Source organism: Schistosoma mansoni, chromosome 1 (genome assembly GCF_000237925.1).
Source record: "Schistosoma mansoni strain Puerto Rico chromosome 1, complete genome".
NCBI lineage: Eukaryota > Metazoa > Platyhelminthes > Trematoda > Strigeidida > Schistosomatidae > Schistosoma > Schistosoma mansoni.
This window is the reverse complement of record NC_031495.1, coordinates 27,978,491-28,000,955: the sequence shown is the minus strand read 5'-3', so window position 1 is coordinate 28,000,955 and position 22,465 is coordinate 27,978,491. Positions and strand designations below refer to the sequence as shown.

The 22,465-nt window shown below is 30.0% G+C and overlaps 1 protein-coding gene across 1 annotated transcript in view; it reads right to left on the bottom strand.

The window, feature by feature from the left end:
* Positions 1-1,250: 1,250 nt before the first annotated feature.
* The window catches only part of Smp_172370 (hypothetical protein), a gene marked incomplete at both ends in the record, with an annotated part of 32,272 nt that continues 11,057 nt past the window's right edge, over positions 1,251-22,465 (bottom strand). The window contains 5 exons of the mRNA XM_018793922.1: positions 1,251-1,310; positions 5,979-6,093; positions 16,446-16,515; positions 18,206-18,281; positions 19,515-19,676. Coding sequence (XP_018648386.1) covers positions 1,251-1,310; positions 5,979-6,093; positions 16,446-16,515; positions 18,206-18,281; positions 19,515-19,676 — 483 coding nt within the window. The remainder of the gene's footprint in view (positions 1,311-5,978; positions 6,094-16,445; positions 16,516-18,205; positions 18,282-19,514; positions 19,677-22,465) is intronic.

Genomic DNA, 22,465 nt, shown 5'->3' with positions numbered 1-22,465 from the left:
TCAGCTGGATGTATCCGCATCCCAAATTTGATGTCCACTCTGTGACTCGAACTCAATACCTTTCACTTCAAACGCCATCGCGTCACCACTCAGCTACTGAGTCTTGATAGCCACTTACTTGTGCAATGGGGTGCAGGTACATCCAGCTGACGAGTCCCAAAGGGGACGAAACGCGTATCGTGGATTCCACTGCTAGTCAACATCTATCTCTGTTTATAATGCTTGTAAATCAGGGCTATATCGAGGCAATACGCACAGTATTCACATATGCCAATAAGAGACTTATCCATTGCAGTCCTAAACATCAATGGGGAGATTCAAACAAATAATACTAAGTGAATTTAAATCTAAGTTAGTTTATTTATGATTGACTCGGATCAGTGATAAACTACAGTAAACTAACAAGCAACATCCAAATAAATCTTTCATCAGATTAAAATGTGACGTTGATTGTAAGAAACTCTTAATCTTGCCTACGTACCGCAACATTTCACAAGTTAATTGCTCGTGTACTGTAAATTTCAAATGTATAATGTGCATCATTTCTACATATTGTGCCTTAGATCATATATACTGTGGCCAGGCACTTAATTATTAAAGGCTGCTTCAACTTTAATAATTACTTTGTAAATCAACAATCCTTTATATTCGAACTATTTTAAATTTAAACACAATCGGGTTGCTTCATTACAGGTATCTATCACAGACGTGTTCAGAAATATATACAGTTAAAGCAAATACTCGTGTTACTGAATTGTTTCACACGAGAAATGGTTACGTTACAGGAGCTCAGATGCAGGATTCTTAAAAAAAATTATATTCTAGTTGCGTATATCCAATGAACTACGAAGTATCATTGTTCAGTGGCTTTATCTTAGTTCATTGCCTGATGCAATGTAAACTATGAACGATATTCTTTCAAAACTTTGACTAACATCTATATCACAACATTCTAAATAAAGTCACTGACTTTGCCATATTCACGAGTTTGAAACACTGCCAAAACTAACTAACAGTATGAACATGTCATAATCTTTCTGAAATTCTCCTATATCATCCTCCTTAGACGCTACTGTGTACTTTTAAATGAAACAAAATTAATTATAAAAATATGTTTATTTGGGTTAGAATTAATCCTAATTTGTATTATTTCATTATGTATTTTTAAATCTCATAACTTATTTTACAAAACTTCAATTTGGCTTCCCATTTGTAATAAACGTCATAGTTCTATATTAAATATTATTAGCTTATACAAATTCATCAATCAAAATGTTTACAAACAACATTTTCGTTTCATCTTGAAGTGTCTGTACAAAAAAATGAAAGTCATATGAGCTTCATTAATGAGAGTATTACGTTTCCCTCTCATTTTTTTATGCATCATTACAACTATAATTAACATATCTATTCTACACACTCATAAAGATGTATAAACTTATAATATAAGAAAACAATTATCACCATATTATTTATAGCATCAAAATAAAATCATTGATATTTACCTTTTGTATACTCCCAACATTTTAACTAATTATTATTTTATTAGGAAACTAATGTTTTTTTGCAGTCACAGTATGCATGAAATTCCCGCCTATCTACATACAGAGAAGAATTATGATGTATTCTTATGGTTCTAACACTTGTGTTTCCACTAAATGTTTTGTTAATTATCATGCATCTTAAAAGTAATTGATCAACTTCTCTAGCATAACGACTATGTGTAGCCTGATGTTACGTGCAATTCTTCAGTCTTATTCTATTTTCTTTAAGTGTAGACATGTAGAAAAATTCTAATAACCTCAATATCTTGATTATGGTAGTGTTAGTAAAATATTCAGCTGAATAATCCAGTCTTTCCTATATATTGGACTTTTACAGTTTAAAGTTAGATTAAACACTGAAATTATTAAAATTCTATTGTTGAAGAAAGAGTTCAAGTAAATTTAGCTGACAACCAAGTAAGAGATATGATGAGAATAAAATTATCAACAGTAAAACGAAATAATACATATGTAATTCTAGTATGGGACTTCTCAGAAATGTGACTGAAAAAATCTATAAACGTTCTACTACCTCTACAAAATCCTGTAGTTGTAATAATTATAAGCTCACTAACGACTAGCTTACAGATAAGATCTTCCTCTCATTTTTGTAATGAAAGGCGGAAAATTTATAAGATCAACTGCATTCCCCACTTCTTTGTTTAAACGTCTTTATAACTATAAGCTTAGGTTACTAATGCGCCCGTAAAACAAACGATCAAACATTTGAATCAATATCATTACAAACTTTGTACCAACCATCATTTTACTATATTACGAAAGTATCCCAAGATATGCATAACTATTACAGTTCGATTTCAATCGATACAATTGCAGCGGTTAACTCAACAGTCGTACTTCTGCAGCCTTTTGACCACTAAGAATTTTTCGTTATTTTTTCTAGTAAATTATATTTGCCATATTTGTTCACTTTGCATTAGTTGTTTGAGGTTATTTAAGGCATTATCGAGGTAATACGCACGGGACGCACTTATGTCAATAAGAGACTGATCAATTTCGTTCCTAAACATCAATGGGTAAATTCAAGTAAACAATACTAAGTGGGTTTAAACTTCACCCCATTGCATAGGCGAGTGGCTATCAGGACACAATGCTAAGTGGATGACGTAGTGTCGTTTGAACTAAACTGTACTAGGTGCGAGTTCCAGAGTGAACACCAACTTTGGGATGCTGGTACATCCAGCTAACTAATCCCAAATAGCACGACACGTGCGTTTTGGATTCCACTACCATCCATCATCCATATCTGCTTATACATGTAAAATAATACAAAAATTCGTCAATCAAAGAAAACTTCAATCCCAGACTAAAATATTAAGGAAAACCAATGAAAACAAATTCATTGTTCATGTGTCAATTTATCAGAACTTAAGGTACTCTAATACCTGTGCCCACACATAGTAAAATTAAGGTTCGGGCAAAAACAGCTAAATAAGCATATTAACTGAGGTTTTCGGATAAACTAATAAAACAATTCATTACCTTTGTCAAGAAAACATTTATTTCATAAAATTAACTAACTAATACCATGGTTTCTTTACTAACGTTAACAATAATTAGCCTCATAACTTTGGATAAATTGAACGTTTAGTAAATTGATTTTTAAAATAGTAGTAATACATTTGTAAATACAAAAATCTTTAAAGCCTAGATAAAACTGAATTTATAACTTTTCAAATGACTAAGCATAACAACATGTGCAAAGTTATCAGGATATTAGAAATTCAATATTTGTCTACTTAAGATATCTCATTATTATCAAAATATCTTACTTTAAAAATAATTTTGATAAACTAATTCTCATTAATCATTTCCCCCCCCTCAAAAGAAGTTCTTTTATCAAAGAAAAAAATTCTTTCTTTTTTTTCAGGAAAAAATCACGAACTCATTTTAATACATTTGACCAATTAAATTAACCTGAAAAAATTTAATATTTATGATTTTATTTTAATGTAACCTGTTAGCAAAAAAAAATAATGATTAAAAAGTTTATTTAATTAATTTTATTTAATTTATTAATTTAATTTTATTTTGAAAATGATGTTTACTACTGAATTATATCAAACATTAACTACTTTTATAGACCATAGAATAAATAAATAAGAATAATTATAGTGCTATTAGATTAACAGTTAACATTTTTTTTTTAAAAAATACCGGAAAAAAAGAAATAAATTTAAACAAATTAAATTACATTTATTAATGTAAATTTCCATGGAAAACCTGATGGTTTAGCTTTAATTGACTCATGAATTCAATTAATAAATAAATACAATCTCCACAAAACCTCTTTCTAATAATAATCATCATATGTTCATTAGTGACTGCCTTCAAGATGTATTTCCTGGAGTTCTAGTGAGAAGCAGTGACCAGTGAAGTTCAACCGGGTCTGTTGTGAGATAACAACTTTTTGAAGACAATTTCGTGGATTGGTTGGAGTTATACATTAACACCTTTGGATGTCAGCCAGCTTAGTGGTCTAGAAGTAAAGCGTTCACGCGTGAGACTAAAGTTCCTGCGTTCGAATCCCACGTGTTAAGTCGCGGATACGCACTGCTGAGAAGTACCATATTAAAACTAAACAGCAGTCCAGTGCTCCCAGATTTTCTATGGCGGTCTTGCTTCAATTGACTTATGAATTCAACTAACAAATTATATTTTCGTTTCTTGCTTAATCTAACAAGTTCCTGTATTCATTTGACACTTCGTTCATTACACATAACCTTTCAAAATACAAGCTCTAATGTTATAGTCTTACTTTAATATACTATTTTGTCTAGGCAACACTCACAAATAATTAATTAAAATAAATCCTAAAGATGAAGAAACGTTTACAGTATTTACACAATTGGATAAAGTGTACACAGCTTAGGTTCGAGTACATTATTAAAGATAGATCAAGTGATAATGTTCCAATACTTCAAGTAACTAGAAAGAAAATATTTGATAAACTTCCCTCTTATCATTACCTTAATCGTTTTTATTGCTGAAAATACTCAGCTGATAAAATATGACAAACATAAATTTAAAGAGAGATGGATTGTGGCCAGCAGTGGAATACAGAACCCGTGTTTCGTCTTATTTAGGACTCGTCGGCAGGATACAGGTACACCCGGTTGACGAGCTCTTAATAGAACGAAAAGCCCACCTTGGATTACAATACTAGCCACTATCCATTTCTGCTTATAATGCTTGTGAATCAAAGCAATATTGAGATGCACATATGCCAAAATAGAGACTGGTCAATTGCAGTCCTAAATATCGATGGGAAGATTCAAACAATCAATAAATTAATCAACAAGTAAATACTTTCAAAAATGGAAATATCAATAATATCTTAATCTGCCATTAATTTTTTTCAAAATAATTAAATGAACAAACAATCGACTCAAAAATGCAAAAAACAACTAAGAATCGTGTTCTAAAAATCAAAAGGCTTGATTTTATAAGTTGAGAAGATAAATATTTCAAACATCGATATCAAATCAGTATAACAAAACCTTAAGCATACTATATGAAGGTCGTTTTTTGATATCAGTAAAATATTGAAATCATCCTTTAATAAACACTATCACATAACTGTTAGATTTAAATCGTCACCCCATTATTATTAAGTCTAATTTAAAAACTCTGCAGAGATTGATCTATTGAAAGATAGCTTTTTGCTACTCATCAAAAGATGGAGAGCTTTAAACAGTCATTGTTTCCTAGTTAAGGATACACCAACAGTCCTCACTCAACATTCCAACTTCAGTCATCCAAGTCTCACAATAGACATGATGAATTTAATGATTATGGGATTATCTATTACAGTATACTTAGTTTGGTAATGAATAAGATGAAAGTAATGAACTTCTATAAATTAGATTTTAAAAAGGCTGTAAAAAAGTCCCTTTTTTATTTAATTTTCTAAATCAACTAAAATTTATTGGTGTTTAAATTATTACCAACATACATTTTCTAAAATTATAAAGTTCCCAGAAAACATAAGAAGAGTAATTTAATCAATAATGAGTTCTAGTACCTATTTGCTCGGTAACTGATTAAACCCCAATTACGATTTCATCTAACTTGTTCATAATAATTATAAATATAATGACTGTATAATAAACACCTTATAACAAAATGCTAAAATTAGAAGTAACTAAAAATCCTAACGAAATCAAAACAGAAGGGGTTTGGTAGAGATTTTAGTAATTTTATATAGTTGAGATCATGAGTTAATTGAAGCTAGACCACCATGGAAAAACTTGAAGCACTGGAAGCACTGCTGAGGAGTCCCATAATAGGGCGAAATGGCCGTCCAGTGCTTCCAGGTTTTCCATAGTGGTCTAGTTTCAATTGACTCAATTGACTCACATATTTATATATACAGCATTAAGTATTACTGAAAAGAAAATAAATATGACTCACTTGTACTTCAATCCCAGCTAATGCTATTTTTGCCTTACGTATTTCATTCTCTTTACGATAAATATCATCATGCATATTCAAGTTTGTATGCTCAGTTTGAGTATCAAAATCAAATCTGTAGGAGAAAAAAATTTTAATAACATTTTGTGAATATGAAATATGTGAATCATAATATCCATATATTTATAGAATGTATATACAATGAGCAATTCACTAATGAATGAAAATTGTCAATTTTTCATAGTTTGTACCACGAATCGATCTTGTTTAGTTAGACACTAAAAATCAGAAAGCACTAAAAACTCTTTATTCCTAGGATGAAACGCTTCACAATCATGCATCTGTGACCTCACTGAGATTTATACTGGGACTTCCAGATATAGCGATAGGTACGTACCACTAGGATTACTGAACTGGAATCCAATAATATACATGTCTAACTTCAATCAATCAAGATATTGATAAAACATCTTCCATTCCCTTCAGTAAGTAACCGCTTCACGACCGGCTTGTTCAATCTCCACTGGTCAGAAATTGTCACTAATTATCCGGGATCGCTATCTTGAAGCTAGTTACTAGTGAATGCATGATTATTTTAACAGGAGATTCAAAAGTATTGGAGGTCCTACAGTATCCACAGTCTATCTTATTAACATAACCATGTCAGGTGCATTGATCCTGCTCACTGATAAGAATGAACGTGGTTTCCCAATATTATGATTGATTCAAGTCAAACATGTATATTATTGGATTCCAGTTCAGTAATCCTAGTGGTACGTACCTATCGCTATATCTGGAAGTCCCAGTATAAATCTCAGTGAGGTCACAGATGCATGATTGTGAAGCGTTTCATCCCAGGAACAAAGAACTTTTAGTTATTTCTGGTTTTTAATGATTGATCGAATGTGATCGGTCTATAATATAAACTGAACATTTTGTCTAGCCAACAGATTTCGGTATCACTGAAATTCGCACTTCCAATAAACAAATTTTTAAACATTAATCTTATCTACTATCTGTTTTAAAAGATTTTTAAAAACGACGCTTGTGTATTTCGATAAGTGACAATGAAATTTAGATATTGTATCAATATAATTAATAAGACCAATTAACCCATAGTTCTTTTTCATAAGTGTAAACATGTGAACTCAACTAAACATACATAGTGAATGTTTTGAAACTCATAACATCTTTCTGTCTACCTCAGCAATATCTTATAGAACTAATGTTTATTGTTATTCAAACGCTAATTAGTTGAGAAAAAACAAGTACAGTAGAAACGTATACTACTCACATAATATGTTTCGTTAACACTTTAAAGTCAGTTGTTTTAGCGAAGAAAGAAAAACAACAACATTATTTATTGTTCAAATCTTCACCGTTTATATTTCGTTTTAGTTCATTAAATAAAGGTGAATGAAACAAGATAAAAATGACCCATATTCATACTTTACTACATGTAAACTGAAAGCGAAGTAATCTCAGTACATAAAAAATCATTACTTCGCAATGAAAACTTTAGTCGTTATTATTAAATATGCTTCATTTCTGCTGAACTTCACAACGTTCAAAGAAGTCATTCAGCACAAGCACACTTGTGTATTCAATTAAATTATGTAACATTTCCGCTAACCAAAATGGATTTTGTTTTAGCGAATAAGAAAGTTCTGTAAGTTTTAAGCTCATAATATCAATAATTCTTCAATGTCATTACTAACTAGATCACAACTGTTTTTTTATTTACTCATCATTATCCACATATCAAAACTTAATAAAAGAACCATATTTAAAAATAAATTTAAAAACACGCGTTTCTTTCAAATATCACATTATTTTTATGAAGCTACTACTTCCGTCCTACTTCATGGCAGTGAAACATGGCCGATAAGAGTAGAGGATATTCGTAGGCTACTAGTATTCGATCATAGGTGTCTTCGAAGCATTGATCGTATTTCCTAGGACCACCGAGTAAGTAATGCAATTGTTAGGAAACGGGTACTCGGTAAGGATGGCAAATCGATTGGTGAAGTAGTGAAACTTCATCAGTTGAGATGGCTGGGACACGTGTTACGTATCACAAATCCATGAAGTCACTGACAAGTGGACTGAGTCATGTTCGTAGGTGTAGAATACCTGGTTGGGATCCGCAACATGATAGCAATCGATGGTTAGAGACTTTGGACATGGCTCAAAATCGTTTGCAATGGCGAAGGTGCATACACTCTTTGTGTAATCCCAAATCTTAATCTTCTGAATTCTTCGTGTCTCTATCTACTTTCTCTCTCCAAATTTATTTCACTGGATTATACTCCTTGAATAACATCTTCAAACCCTGATCTTTCACATTAATGCTTATACTCTTACTACTTCTACCACTATGGGATTGGGATCGACAACTGCATCTCTTTGACAATGTGGCATGGCAACTCGAACTGATGTACGTACGTACGAAGTTCTACGTTGTGACTGACTGACTGATGAAACTATAATATTATCATAATGTTGTTAGCAACTACAATTATAGTCTTGTCAATAAGGTATCCATCTGAAGTATAAATCTTCATCACACAATAACATGTTGATAAAAGTATACATACAAAACAAATGAAATAACCTTTGATTATACCATTTTGATTTATTGATTTATCACTAATAAATGAAAAGTCTACATAATATCTAACCAAATACATTACATTTCATTAATAAATCCAGGTAATACTATTATAAATAATTATAAGTAGTATTTTGATCAACTAATAAAACTACAATTCATTCATTCAAAATATCAATCTGAATAATATACATTTCAACAACATCTGTCAGTTAGTTAACTATACAAACAAGAAATACACAATGTATTCATGATAGTATAACATTATCATAACCCAATTGGTAAGCTAGCACAAAAAATAAAATTAATTTATTACTTTTCTTTTTTTTGTTGCTGAACTGCTAGAAACTTTGAATTATTAATTACAACTGTCTGTTTCAAAATAAGTAGTATTTCTTGCAACAACAACAAAAAAATAATGAAACCTTTTGAATTTCTATTTCATAAATATTGGTGTTTTTTTCCTAAAAGCGGATATATCACATGTTCTAGAGGTAAAGAGAAGTTTTTCCTTTGTTTATAAATGTAAACGTTTCTAAGTTATAGACTTTCAGTTAAATGACGTATCCAAACATTTAAAGTTTCGGTAATGACGTCATAATGAAATCTGTACATAGAAAAAAAATATACAGAATACTAATAAAAGTTAATCTATTAAATCATGGTTCATGTTGTAGGTTTAAAAAATTATTGACATTTTAGTTTGAAAGTATATTTTCTGATGAAAATAATATAAGTGAAACCTTGATCTGAATATCAGCTTAAAACAGAAACTTTCATTTTCTTTTAATGATTTTATGTACAAAAAAAGGTGGTTTTGAACTCAGTGCCACAGTTACACAATTCTACATTTAATATAATTAAACACAGTTTTTAGGAGCAAAAATACTTAAATGTGAAATGTGACTAAAATTTGTTGTTATTTTAGCTGACTCCATCCACATTCAAGCTATAAATCAAATTTTTTTTAATTAGTGCTTATCATTGCGAAGCGAGAGCAGAACATATTTGTATGTCGTACTCTTTATTGAGCTTATATATTTTGTTGTTTTTAAAACTCACCAGGAAAAATATAAAACATATGATCAGGAATTTGAGGATCTATACCACATGTGGCATAAACTAATTATTTAGGTTTATTTTGCACTGAACATTGATTATAAACATGTACCAAGCACTTATATTACCAATAAGGTTTCTAACTATTTTGTTCAATTATATCAAATAATCATCGTGTCACTTGCAAACTGAATAGATCTCCTGTAAAGGCAGAGTTATGAGTTCAAACCTCCGTGACATATCTGTTTCATCAAGCTTGGATATATGCCTTGTAAATGAGTGTCAGCCAATGTGAAAAAAGTTTACATTAATCATTCTACGACAATGTAACCTATTCTTTCTCTTACAAGCTTTTTTGAGACATTTATTCTGTCTTACATATCTAGGTAGTGCAGAATGAAAATGACATTTCTTGGAAACTTTTATTTTCATCACTTAAACAACTACATTCTTACATTGTTAATAAGCATGTTCTTTTGAGTAAATAAAATTCAGTTATTTCAGGAAATCTGTCTGGAAATATTTAATCTTATATTATACTAGTCGCAAGCAAATTTACATAATATTTAAATTTGAACATATACTTTTAGGCCAAAAGAATGTTTTGTTTAACATAATTCAGTTAGGACTCATGTGGTTTACAGCAACAAACCACATTCCTTTTGTACATAAGTATTAATTATATTTGATGAAAATCACTGATCAGGATATCATTGCTTGAAACAAGTTGGGCATCAGTTAGTCATTCTTTGAATATACATCAAAAATACACTTACACGAATTTCGAAACCCACTCAACTAATGCTTAACATAAGTTTGATGAGAAAAACTTTCATCATTGACAATCACGAGCTAAGAATAAGTTGTCATTAGAACACCAATTGGTTATCATTTTAATAATATTTCCTGGCGTTAATTCAGTGAAAAAAATTTTAGTTACCACCATGATACATTTCATTTGTCATTTAACCAAGACTCATCAGTGAAGTAATACTTAACAATGTATCTTCCTAACTATTCAGAAATTTTATTATTATAAAAAAAAGGAAAAAAAACACTTAAAGGAGATAAATAAATAACATTTTCTAACTAAAAATAATACATAAATAATAAATAATAGAAACAGGTTATTCAATATTGTAGTTAGTGGAGCTTACATTTCACTTTGTCAATTACTATAGTTTATTCAAAATCAGTTGGTTGTAGAATTCAGACTGTCCAAGCTATCCATCAGAATATCATATCCTAAAACTTATGTATGAAAGATGTTTTATTTTTGTGTTTAGGTCAGCTACAAATATTCACTTGTTAATTTCCATATTTAGGTGTTCCAGATGTGTGAGCTGAAGCTTTTTGAACGGTATTTAATTTTAATTAAACATTAACAACACTGACACCACATCGGTTAGATGCTTTACAAATTCTCATTTTTTATTTATTTAAATAGTCTCTGTTTTTTGTAAGGTAACTCATCAAAGTAAAATCACTTGGAAACAATATAATCTTCGAAAAATATTTTACATGACAACTTCTTTTTAAACAAACGTTTTTTTCTCTCTAAACTGTGACCAATACTCATTACTATTAGATTCTAACTTAATTTTCACCTTCAGATTTTACTTTCATGTTATACATTTGTTTATTAGATTATGGAAAGGAAAAAAACGGTGAAACTAACAATCATATCAGAAACTTAGTGACTATATCCAAATTGTTTAAAATCTCTTATCAGTTCATTGATATTCACACTAGAATGTTGACAATGATTTATAAGACAATAATATAAACTTTACTAGTCTTTATGCATTTTGTTGTCATATAAACTTTGTTTTAGTAAAACAAAGCTTAGATTATTTTTTTAGAAAAAAAACAAACAAAAATATTAACTAATTTACATGGGTGATAGTTTTCATTAACTTTCAAATGATCAATTTGTGCAACAGCAACAACAACAAACATTAACAAAGACAGTTAGAACAATCTAAGAGATCAAAAGGGTACAAACAAAAGGTGAATACTATTAGTTCACTTCTAATCACTTTATATTTATTACATAAATTACATTTTGTTTTATTCCGCATCAAAACAAAATTTGAAAAAGCGCGAAATTTTGAATTGATGTATGATCAAAGATAAATGAAATCATATTTTGTCAAAGCTGATCACTTTATATATATATATATATATATATATAATCTATTGAATACATGTTCCATTGTAAATGAAAATTATTCAAATTTAATTTCTTTTTGATCTAATCTCATTTGAATGCGGCATTTATAAATTAAAACTGATAAAAAAAAATTAATTTTCAGAAGAATAATTAAAAAATAAAAGAAAAATATAATTAACAAGTTAAAAAATGAAAGTTATTATACATTAACATGAACTTAATAATTCATTTAATAAAATAAGCTGAAATAATGTCATAAAAATTTTTAATGAAATAATTTCAATGGTTGAGATCATGAGTCAATCGAAGCTAGACCACCATGGAAAACCTGGAAGCACTGGACGGTCGTTTCATCCTATTGTTGGAGTCCTCAGAAGTGCACATACACGTTCTCGACTCGCCAGATTCGAACCCAGGACTTATCAGTCTCGTGCGTGTGCGCTTAACCTCTAGACCACTGGGCCGGCCGGTATCCAACGATGTCAATGTCTAACATTAACTGATTTTAATTTATTAGAAATGATCATACACTCAAACAGTACTACATAGTTATATATTATTCTAGTTACAATAAGGTCATTGATAATTTTGTTTCATGTATTTTCGATGATAAATTATTCTTTTTACTTTCTTTTAAGGTAAATGATATATGGTTAATTGTCCTTAGATAATATGTAAAACATTCGATACTATAAACTTTCTTTCTATTTTCATTAATCATTCATGTATATAGGGATTCCTAGTGTTTTTTTTGTTTTTTGTTTGCTTAACCTTATATTTATGTGGGTTTTCTGGGTTTACTATGTCATCAGCTCACCTTTCATAAACTTCTTTTCTCTTTCAAGTTATTTTTAAGTCTCTCTGAAACTAAACTTACATACTGGAAACAAAAATACCGATAACTGAACCCCGAATACATAAAAGTAATAATTGGATAGCTACTTTTTGATGTTAGTATAATATTATCGATGTTTTATAATTTTATTTAGCATCAGTTCATTAATTAGTCTAATAAGTAAAACAAAACACTGACAATTATGTCTATTACCTATAACGTGATTGTTATGGTTTTACATCCAAACCTGAATATAAACCGTTAAGTTCACTGCAAGGTAGATTCTTGGAAAATGTATGATCTTTTAAATTTTAGAATAAACAATCTCAATTTCACTGATATTTATTTTTGTATAATTAATAAAAGAATTTTGCATATATATAACACCTGATATATGGGTTTGCCATAAATTCTGTCTAAAGTGGATTTATTTTTATCACTAAACTAGAATGAAACAAATGATCATCATTACTATGATCACTATTATTGCTGTACTATCTGTTCAACGTACACATAGTATTACGTTTACTATTTTTAATCCATTAAAAAGGTTGAAATTTAAATTTTCTTCACATACATAAGAAATAAATTTTTATCAGTATGTGTTTGTGAAGATTATTGAGCTTTCGACCGAGATCATAGATCGATTGATGTTGCTCACTAGTTACTGGCTCCGAGATGATTTCCTGGAGTTCTACTGAGAAGCCGTGACCAGTGGAGTCCATTCCGTGTCTGGTAGAGACAGCTATCTACCTCAGACCATGGATGAATGGTTGGGCAGAAATTCATGGATCAATTGAAGTAAAACATTAATACTGTTGGATGCGAGCTCAGTAGTCTTTTGGAGACCGAAGTTTTCAGGTTTGAATTCCGCATGTGGGATCGTGGATGCGCACTGGTGAGGTGTCCCATACTAGGATTAATCGGCCGTCCAGTGCTTTCACGTTTTCAATGGTGGTCTAACACCAATCGATTCATGATCCCAATCAAATAAATTTTTGTTTCGTATTCTAGATAACACTTTTACATGAAAAAGGTAAATCAATCAGGCAACGTCCTTTATTCAGATTATATTCATATTGAAAATGAACTGGTAAAAATTATTTGAAGTTTTTCAAAATTATCCACCAGAACGATTTTTTTAAATGGGGCTAAAATATTATATTATTCATAAAACGACAATGTGATCTCCTGCAATGACGTATTAAAATGAACATAAAGAATTATAGATTGTGATTCTTTATTAATTATTCCATTTGTTATTAACAATTTCTAGATTTCTTCAAGCATAACCTATTTAAAAATATGTTATTAAGCATTGAATAAATCACTCTTCTCTTATGAGCAGAGATAGATTGTGACTAACAATGTAATCCAGGACGCGCATTTCGTTCTATTTACGACTCGCCAGCTGAACGTAACCTCATCTCTGAGTTGATGTTCACTCTGGGAATCGAACCCAGTACTACTCAGTTCAAACGCCATCACATTATTCACTTAGCTACTAAGTCTTGATACCCACTAGCTTGTGCATTTGGATAAAGTTTTAATTCATTTTTAGTTTAACAATCAATACAAAAATAAATTAATACTCTTCTCTTTTTGAAAAAAAGATTTCATTCACTTTCAATTCAATAAAGTTAACAGACGTATTTTTTATCGTTCTCATTCTCTCAATCACCGACCTTTCATTGTTCACCTCCTATGAATATTTGTTCATTAGAGCCAGAACACAACAGTAAAAGTAATAATGTAATTTTAAGTTACATCAGTATAATCCATAAACAAAATAAACATGACAGTATGTTAAATTGTGGAAAAACTATTAGCAACTTTTCAGACTATTATTATTATTATTTTATTGATTACTTTACCCGTACATTAACCATATCAATCAGTATGTTTACAAAAATATGAATAAAACTGGTTTTTCAGTGTGTTTTTTTGAAAGAAAGAAGAACAACCATTCGAAAGATGGTTAAATGTGATAAGCAACAAGCAATCAAATGGTGTAAACAGAATAGCATAGTTAAATCATAGATTTATTGAAGTAAACTTAAATTTACCTTATATAATGCTAAAGTGTCTTTTATGTTGTTAGGTAAGCAAAAAGAACTGATTATTTGTAAATACCTTTTAGGCTTTAAATGAAATTGCTTTCATGTTGATATCTGTGTAAACATTTCATATGTAAATGTGATATCTTTCTACTCAATTATGTTACATTTATAGATATATCAACTAATTTGAATGCTTCTATTGGTAATTTAGTTCTGTGAACAGCTACCAATCTGTTTATCATATTAAATTAGTCTAAACTACTTATTATTCACTATTCTAATTCTCATTTTAACATCCTATAAATATTCAGTACTAATTTGAAGTAAGATATATTTTACTTCATATCTGTATTTAAGGTGCTTAAGGATATCAAATTCATGACATGTCGATTGAAACATAAAGTCATCAGAAATACATTTCAAAGCTCAATCAAGTTTTACTAACTTCAGAGAAGTAACCCAATTCATGCAAAGTATACTTAATATAGTTTTCATGCTCAATTTCTTTAAATCAAAAAAGAGAAAACAGTTCTATATACACTGAATGAAAAATAATTCACCTATTAGGACGAACTGGAAATATTTAACCCATAAACTTATACAATTTATCAGAAAGGCGTTTTGTGGAGAATTTAGTAATTATTTATATAGCTGAGATCATGAATCAATTCAAGCTGGATCACCATGGAAAACCTGGAAGCGCCGGACAGCCGTTTCGTCCTATTATGAGACTCCTTAGCAGCGCGCATCCACGATCCCGCCTCGCGAGATTCAAATCCAGGACATATCGATATATTAATTCTATCATTATAATTCTATTCACTGAATGTAATATGATCAGACTTAATTTATTCATATAACTTATTATATCTTAATAATTACCAATAGTAATTACAATTTGACAATGAATCTTTTCATAAGAAATTACATAATCATAATAGTTTTGAATTATATTGTCTGGAATATGAAGATATCAGTTTTATGGTCAGTCAAAAAATTAATAACGAAACAAAATATTCTGTATCCTACTATTGAAATAGAAATAAAATCCAAATATTCATATATTTTATTGGTATTTCTAATTTATAAGCCAAAATGAAAACTTAAATTCTTTTTTCAATTAAATAAAAACTAAAAACAAAACAAAAATTGCATAGTGATTAGGCAAATATTGATCGATATATAATGAAGTTCATAACAAACACTAATACAGAGAATAAATTTATTAAATTGAATAGGTCACATATGGAAATTATTCAATGCATTATACTTAAATTTGTTACTACCAGACCAAGTCGAATTGTATCTTCATTTTACAAAAATGTACTTCAATATATGAATTTTTAATTGTATGTGTTCAATGTGATTTTTATAGATACTTTTAAACATCATCAATGTTTCAAAATCCCTCGAAATTAGTTCCGAGATGAACATAAGTTTCTCATCATAAGAAGAACAAATGAGAATATTGTCATGACTAAAACAGCTAGAAATCAACTTATCAATGTTTGTCATAAAAAAGTACTTTGTACAACCAACAGAATCTGTAGAAATAACAGTTGATAGAGATGAAATGGACGTTTTTTACAGAGTATTCTTCCAGTGAAGAGAACTTTTATGTAGAATTTATACCTTGACCATACATGTGATAATTTATTCTTAAAAACACAGGAATTCAAGTAACAAAGAAATCATAGACTTTAAGTATTACAATGATTGATTTAATTACCTCACTTTATTGAAAAATTCCCAAATAAACTGGTTTTGATTACGGGCCTTATGTATTTGAAACCTAAATTCTGTAAAGACGATATTTTTAAAATTACTTACATTGTGCGACTATAAAATTCAGTGATTTCAGTACTTCTGTTAAAGGTCACTAACTCTTGTTCCATCACTACGCAACCAGTATTCATAAAACATCAATAGCTACCACATAATGCATATCAACCTAAAGCACAAACGTAAAGTGAGATTTGTTCAACACTACATACACTTTATTTTCATGCATTTTAAAACATCTATTAGGATTTTTTCATGTTTCTTGATAAGTATTAATCCTCATCGTATATTTCATATTTTACAAGTTATTTTCATATGTAATTCTTTCCATGTATAATAGATAAATTACTGATATAACACATGTATGTACTTATTTGTGTTACTTCACTCGACTCTCTACAGTTGTAATATTTATGATATTATGCACGTAAATAGGAAGACTATATTTGTACGAATTTGAACTGAATCCAACGTTTCACCTGGCAATCGGGTTCAGGCTTTTTCAAGGAAATATATCTCATTCGCTGAGATTTTACAAATATATTATTCCTATTTAATGTCTTGCATCAACTCGGCGCCCAAATACTCTGAAACTATTCGCTCTAATTTAATTTGGGCACACCTTGAGGAAATCACCTAATTGTGTCACAAGACAAGCCCTCACATGGAATCCTGAAGGTCAAAGGAGAAGAGGAAGACCAAAGAACAAATTACGCCGAGAAATAGAGACAGACATGAGAAGAATGAACAAGAACTGGATAGAACTAGAAAAGAAGGCCCAGGACAGAGTGGGTTGGAGAAAGCTGGTTGGCGGCCTATGCTCCATTGGGAGTAACAGGCGTAAGTAAGTAAGTAAGTATTCGCTCTAATTTAGACGATAGTTCTTATAAATTATACACGTAACTTATAAACAGAATAAATAAAATTTAAAATTTAAAAATGAACGGAAATCCAATCAGTAAATTATTGTCGTTTATAACATAACTAGGTTAACAGTAGAGTAAAAGCAGGTTAGTGCAACTTTTAAATTACCTTAAACATTTATACAGAAGTTTCAATGAAAAATTACTCATTACAATTAACACTGGTTTGTTTCACATGTTATAAGAGTATTGAGGGTACGAACAAAATGAATTTTGTCTGGAACATTAACAGACTATTTACTGAAATTCAATCTTAAAACCAATCTATTCCTATAATATACTACTTAAATGCGGCGTATCACTCCCTGAAGGTAAACTTCAACGAAACAAAAGGAGGAAATCAACACTTACCATTTATCTCATTACAAATTCCATCAAAACATTAATATCTTTTTTTTTCTCATTCATACAGTTTAATTTCCGTTTCATTGTAGAAAAACAGATAACTGCTGATCAATACAAATCACCTTCATGAGTCAGTGAAAGTAATTTCCTTATTGTTATTAAGTGGTTTATGTGAATAATAGTATCATAATTATACTCACTATAAACTGTCTACTAACTATCCTTTTTCGTAGTAAGCAAATATCTTGTCTTCAAATGGACTTGAGAAATGGAGAAAATGGTTAATAAAATTAATGTAAACAAAGTGAAATCATCAACATGAAAATGAAATAAACATTTTTTTTAGAAAAAATTTAAATTTACCTCTTTTCCAATGTTTTCAATGTATCTACAATATTTATATTTTGTTGCATAAATGATGAAAGTTCAGCAAACTGACGTTTTAATTCATTGAATTTTTCTCGTAATTCAACTTTAACTAAATTATCAACAATGATTTGATTTGAGCATAAAATCTATGCGATAGAAAAAATAAAAGAAAATAAATATGTACGGTTATCGATCTTAGATTCACACATGGGATAATACATTCCATTCCATTGTTTTCTCTTCAATATTTAAGAAATTATTTCCATGAGAGTGGTCAATTACAAGTTTAGAATGAATTAATTTCATTGCTTGGTTTGAGGTAGTTGGAAGTACATAACTAAATCATCATTAAATTAGTTGATTTTAAATTTAACTAGCCTTTAGCATTTGTAGTAATTTCCGACACTTAATTAGGCTACTGATAAGCTTATAAGTAGCTCAATTTTGCATTAAAAATTGATTGTAATTATCCTATCAACAGAAAACAGAAATAATTTACTCAGCTGGATTGCAAATCCTCATTTTCCTACTGTGTGTATACATGCACTTCTTATTACACTCTTTATTTTTGTCTATTCATTGGCACCATAGCCTTTTTATCGATTGCAGTTTACGGGTCATTTACTGACTAACATTAGACATTCGAATAACTCTCATTCCATGAACAAGAAAATTCTCAGTCAAAATTCACCCGTCACATGTCTTGACTATTAAAAACGGATGCAACTTGCTCTTACACATTTTCTTTGAAAAATGATAAGGTATATTTTGGCAAGCGTTTCAACCTTTATAATAAAATGATGGAAATCCCTCAAAGTTTTGGATTCATTCCTGTAACGAAAGAAATAACGATTCCTTAACAGTCGAATGTAGAATCCAAGTTCTTCTCTGCTTAAAGAATATAAACCCGATAATTCTATCACCCGGTATAACGTCGGTACTTCTACTGTGATTCAGAAGTTGATGTAGCAGTAAGTATCAAGATTATTGAACAGGAAGCTTGTAAATAACTAATTAATAACAAATTTCTAGCTCTACCGATAAGCAAAAGGAATTGTAATATTTTAAGACATGTTTCATCGAAGTCAAATTGTTTGACCTTGACTTAGTTATAAGCGGTACAAAATAACCATTTAAGGAAGCTGACTAATTAAGATTTCTGCTATTATTCAAATATATTGCATTTTCAAATTATATGGTTATTTTAGTAACATCGAAAGATTCTGAATATTGTATTGAAAATATCTAAGTCTGCAAACTACCAAGCACCAATATCCTAACAAATTTTCTGATCACTTAGTGTGAATTGAATTGGTATTCTGACTGTATGGGAACCATTTGGCAACAACATATACTTCATATTTAAAAGTATTACTTACATCAGGGCAATCACAGTCTGGTGAAAGATATTCAATGAGCTGCCAGTGTGTCGGATTTTGATTTCTGTTTAAATTGTGCACAATAACTGACACAACAGAATCTGGAGAAATTTCTTTTACCTTAAGTTGAACACCATTAATGTTACAAATGAGTTGATCAAACTGTCAAAATGAAACAAAAAAATACAACTGAGATAATCACTAACTTTACTAAATGTTCGCCCATTGATGGGATCCCTAAGTAGTGGGCACTAATAACATTGCTAGCCTGACAATATCAGTGAATGATAGTCGTGCCATTTCACAAATAGGCGGAATTTCAAAGTGTAGATCACTGGATACCAAGTCAGTAGTCTGAAAGAGATACTGTAAAGCTTCATACAAAGACAAAACCTCTGTGGAATATTCTCTGCTTTCTAACATTCTTTAGTCTGTGGTTCAAGATCATCACTATCAGTAATTTGTTGGTCGATTTGTCAGTTAACATCAAGACAAACCGCAGAATACCATGCAATAACCTTATTTAGATCCCTACAAAATAATTTAATTTTCCATAAATAGTATTAACCGAAATATATTGATTAGATTTAACTCATTAGAGTTGTAGTAATCTGCTGCTTCCGGTCAGGGACCAATGTTTGCCAGACAACTTCCATATGAAATATAGAATTATTTGCAATATAACAAACACTTTTTCATATTTTTTGGCTTAGTTCACAACATGTTCACTATTACTTATTTCTTGAAGCCGATATAGAAGAATGCATTTCATTCTAATCTCAAAGGAATAATACACTTAATTAAATTAACTCTTCTAATAAATACAGATATTAAGGCCATTATATATCAAATATCAGAGTTAATTGGAGAAATGTTTTATTATTAAATAATATATCACTCCTTATAGTGCACTCAACATTCGTTCAGTTAAAGTAACACTAAAAAGAAAACTAGTCATTTGACTAAATAAATGAGTCGATACTTGAAGAAGTTAACAATTTATTGTATCAGTATGAAGATTTGTGGAGATTGTAGTATTTCTATAGTTGAACTCACGAGTCAATCTAAACTAAACCACCACTGAAAACCTTGAAGCACTGAGTTCGAGTCCCGCATGAGGGATCAAAGATGCGTACTGCTGAGTAGTCCCATACTAGGACGGAACAGCCGTCCAGTGCTTCCAGGTTTTCAATGATGACCCAGCTTAGGTAGACACGTGAATTCAACTATGGAAATTCCTTGTATTTTGATTTGTTACAGCTCTGGAATTTTCAAATAAATACGTTTTATATAAAGTTAAAGGCTACTTTGTTTTAACATTGTGTTGTTGGAATCTGTTATATTTGCCGTGATAATAATAGAACACGAATTGAAGGGGAGTTTTATTTCAGTGGAATACAAAACGGTGATTTGTCAACGAGTAAAATTTTGCTTCAACTTTGAGTTTTATGTAATGAAACTTTCATGTTTTACTTTATAACCACTTACCATTCTACTATGAATAGGTCTATTTAATTAAACTTTAAATATTTATATAATAGAAATGATATATATATTTTGTAATACCTTAAATACGTACATATATACTAACAAAGTGTACAATTTGATCAAAAGAAAGCATCAGTAAACAAAAAATGTATATTACTTACCATGCTTGTATGAATTGAGCAAAAATAATCAAAAATTTGAACAAATCCAATAATATTTTCCCTAACAATATCTTCGAATTCCTACAGTATATTCATTAGAAAAAAACATTGTAACTACTCTACAAAGTGTTTTATAATATATATTTCTAGCAAGTGCCAACTATAAGCCTAAAAAAACATTGTCTAATGTAATGATCCCTACAATCAATCTAACGATAGAAGGAAAAAGAATGTAGTTCTGTAAGCCATTGTTAGAGTGGCTTTATAAAAGACTATAGCTCATTCGAGATAGCATGTTTTGACTTCATTCATTTTCTAGTGCAAAAAAACGTGTCTGTTTGCATCTTATTGGACACAGTAAAGTGACAAGAAGATCCCTTAGAATCCAACTTAACGACTACAAGAGTAGTTAGAAGTCAGTTGCCAAAGTTACTCACTCATGAAATCTAAAAAATTTCGAAAACAGAAATGAAATCTACGAGCAACGTTAACCAACAGAATCATAATGAGTAAATCAATCTAATTGAGACTTTCCTTCCCGTTATATCATACGCAATGATCGGGATAGGCAACAAAAGTAAAAGAAATGAAAGAAGAGGGAGTGGTAGGCAGCAACAGACACGTTCTCAGACTTAATGAATAAATATTTACTAGAAATTCGGGGGTTAGTGAAACTACCTTTGAAAAAGATAAGAAAACGATCCATCCCCAGTGCAGCATTTCTGGACGAATTAGACGAATTAGACAAATAGAATGGTAAACAAGGTTCTCATAAAAGAATGAGTCTGAACATTAAATAAAACTGATCTTCTCAGTACATTACATCTCTATGAGCTTTTGAAGTATTAGAAAACAACTTTGTAAATGAGTATGAATCATTCTTATTAAAAAAACGCAACTCTTTACACAACCTTTTAAATAATCTAAAATTACAATTTAAATATCGTTGAATAGTTAACTATGATTAGCCCAAGAACAGAAATAATTATCCAGTAGAACTATTTAAACTATAAAACAATGAAAATTAAATCTGAGATAAAAATTCCTTTATTTATTTGTATTTAGTTATGCTTATGGAAATAATTTAAGAAACCAGTAATCTTCAAGTAAAAGCTTGAAAAGCAATTTATTAAAAAGTAAATATGATAAATAAATGCTATGAGTAAAGATAGGTAACGGCCAGCAGTGGAATCAAGGATGCACGTTTCGTCCTGTTTGAGACTCGTTAGCTGAATGTACCAAGATCTCAAGGTTAATGTTCACCCTGAGACTCAAACTCAGTACTGTCCTCTTCAAACGCCA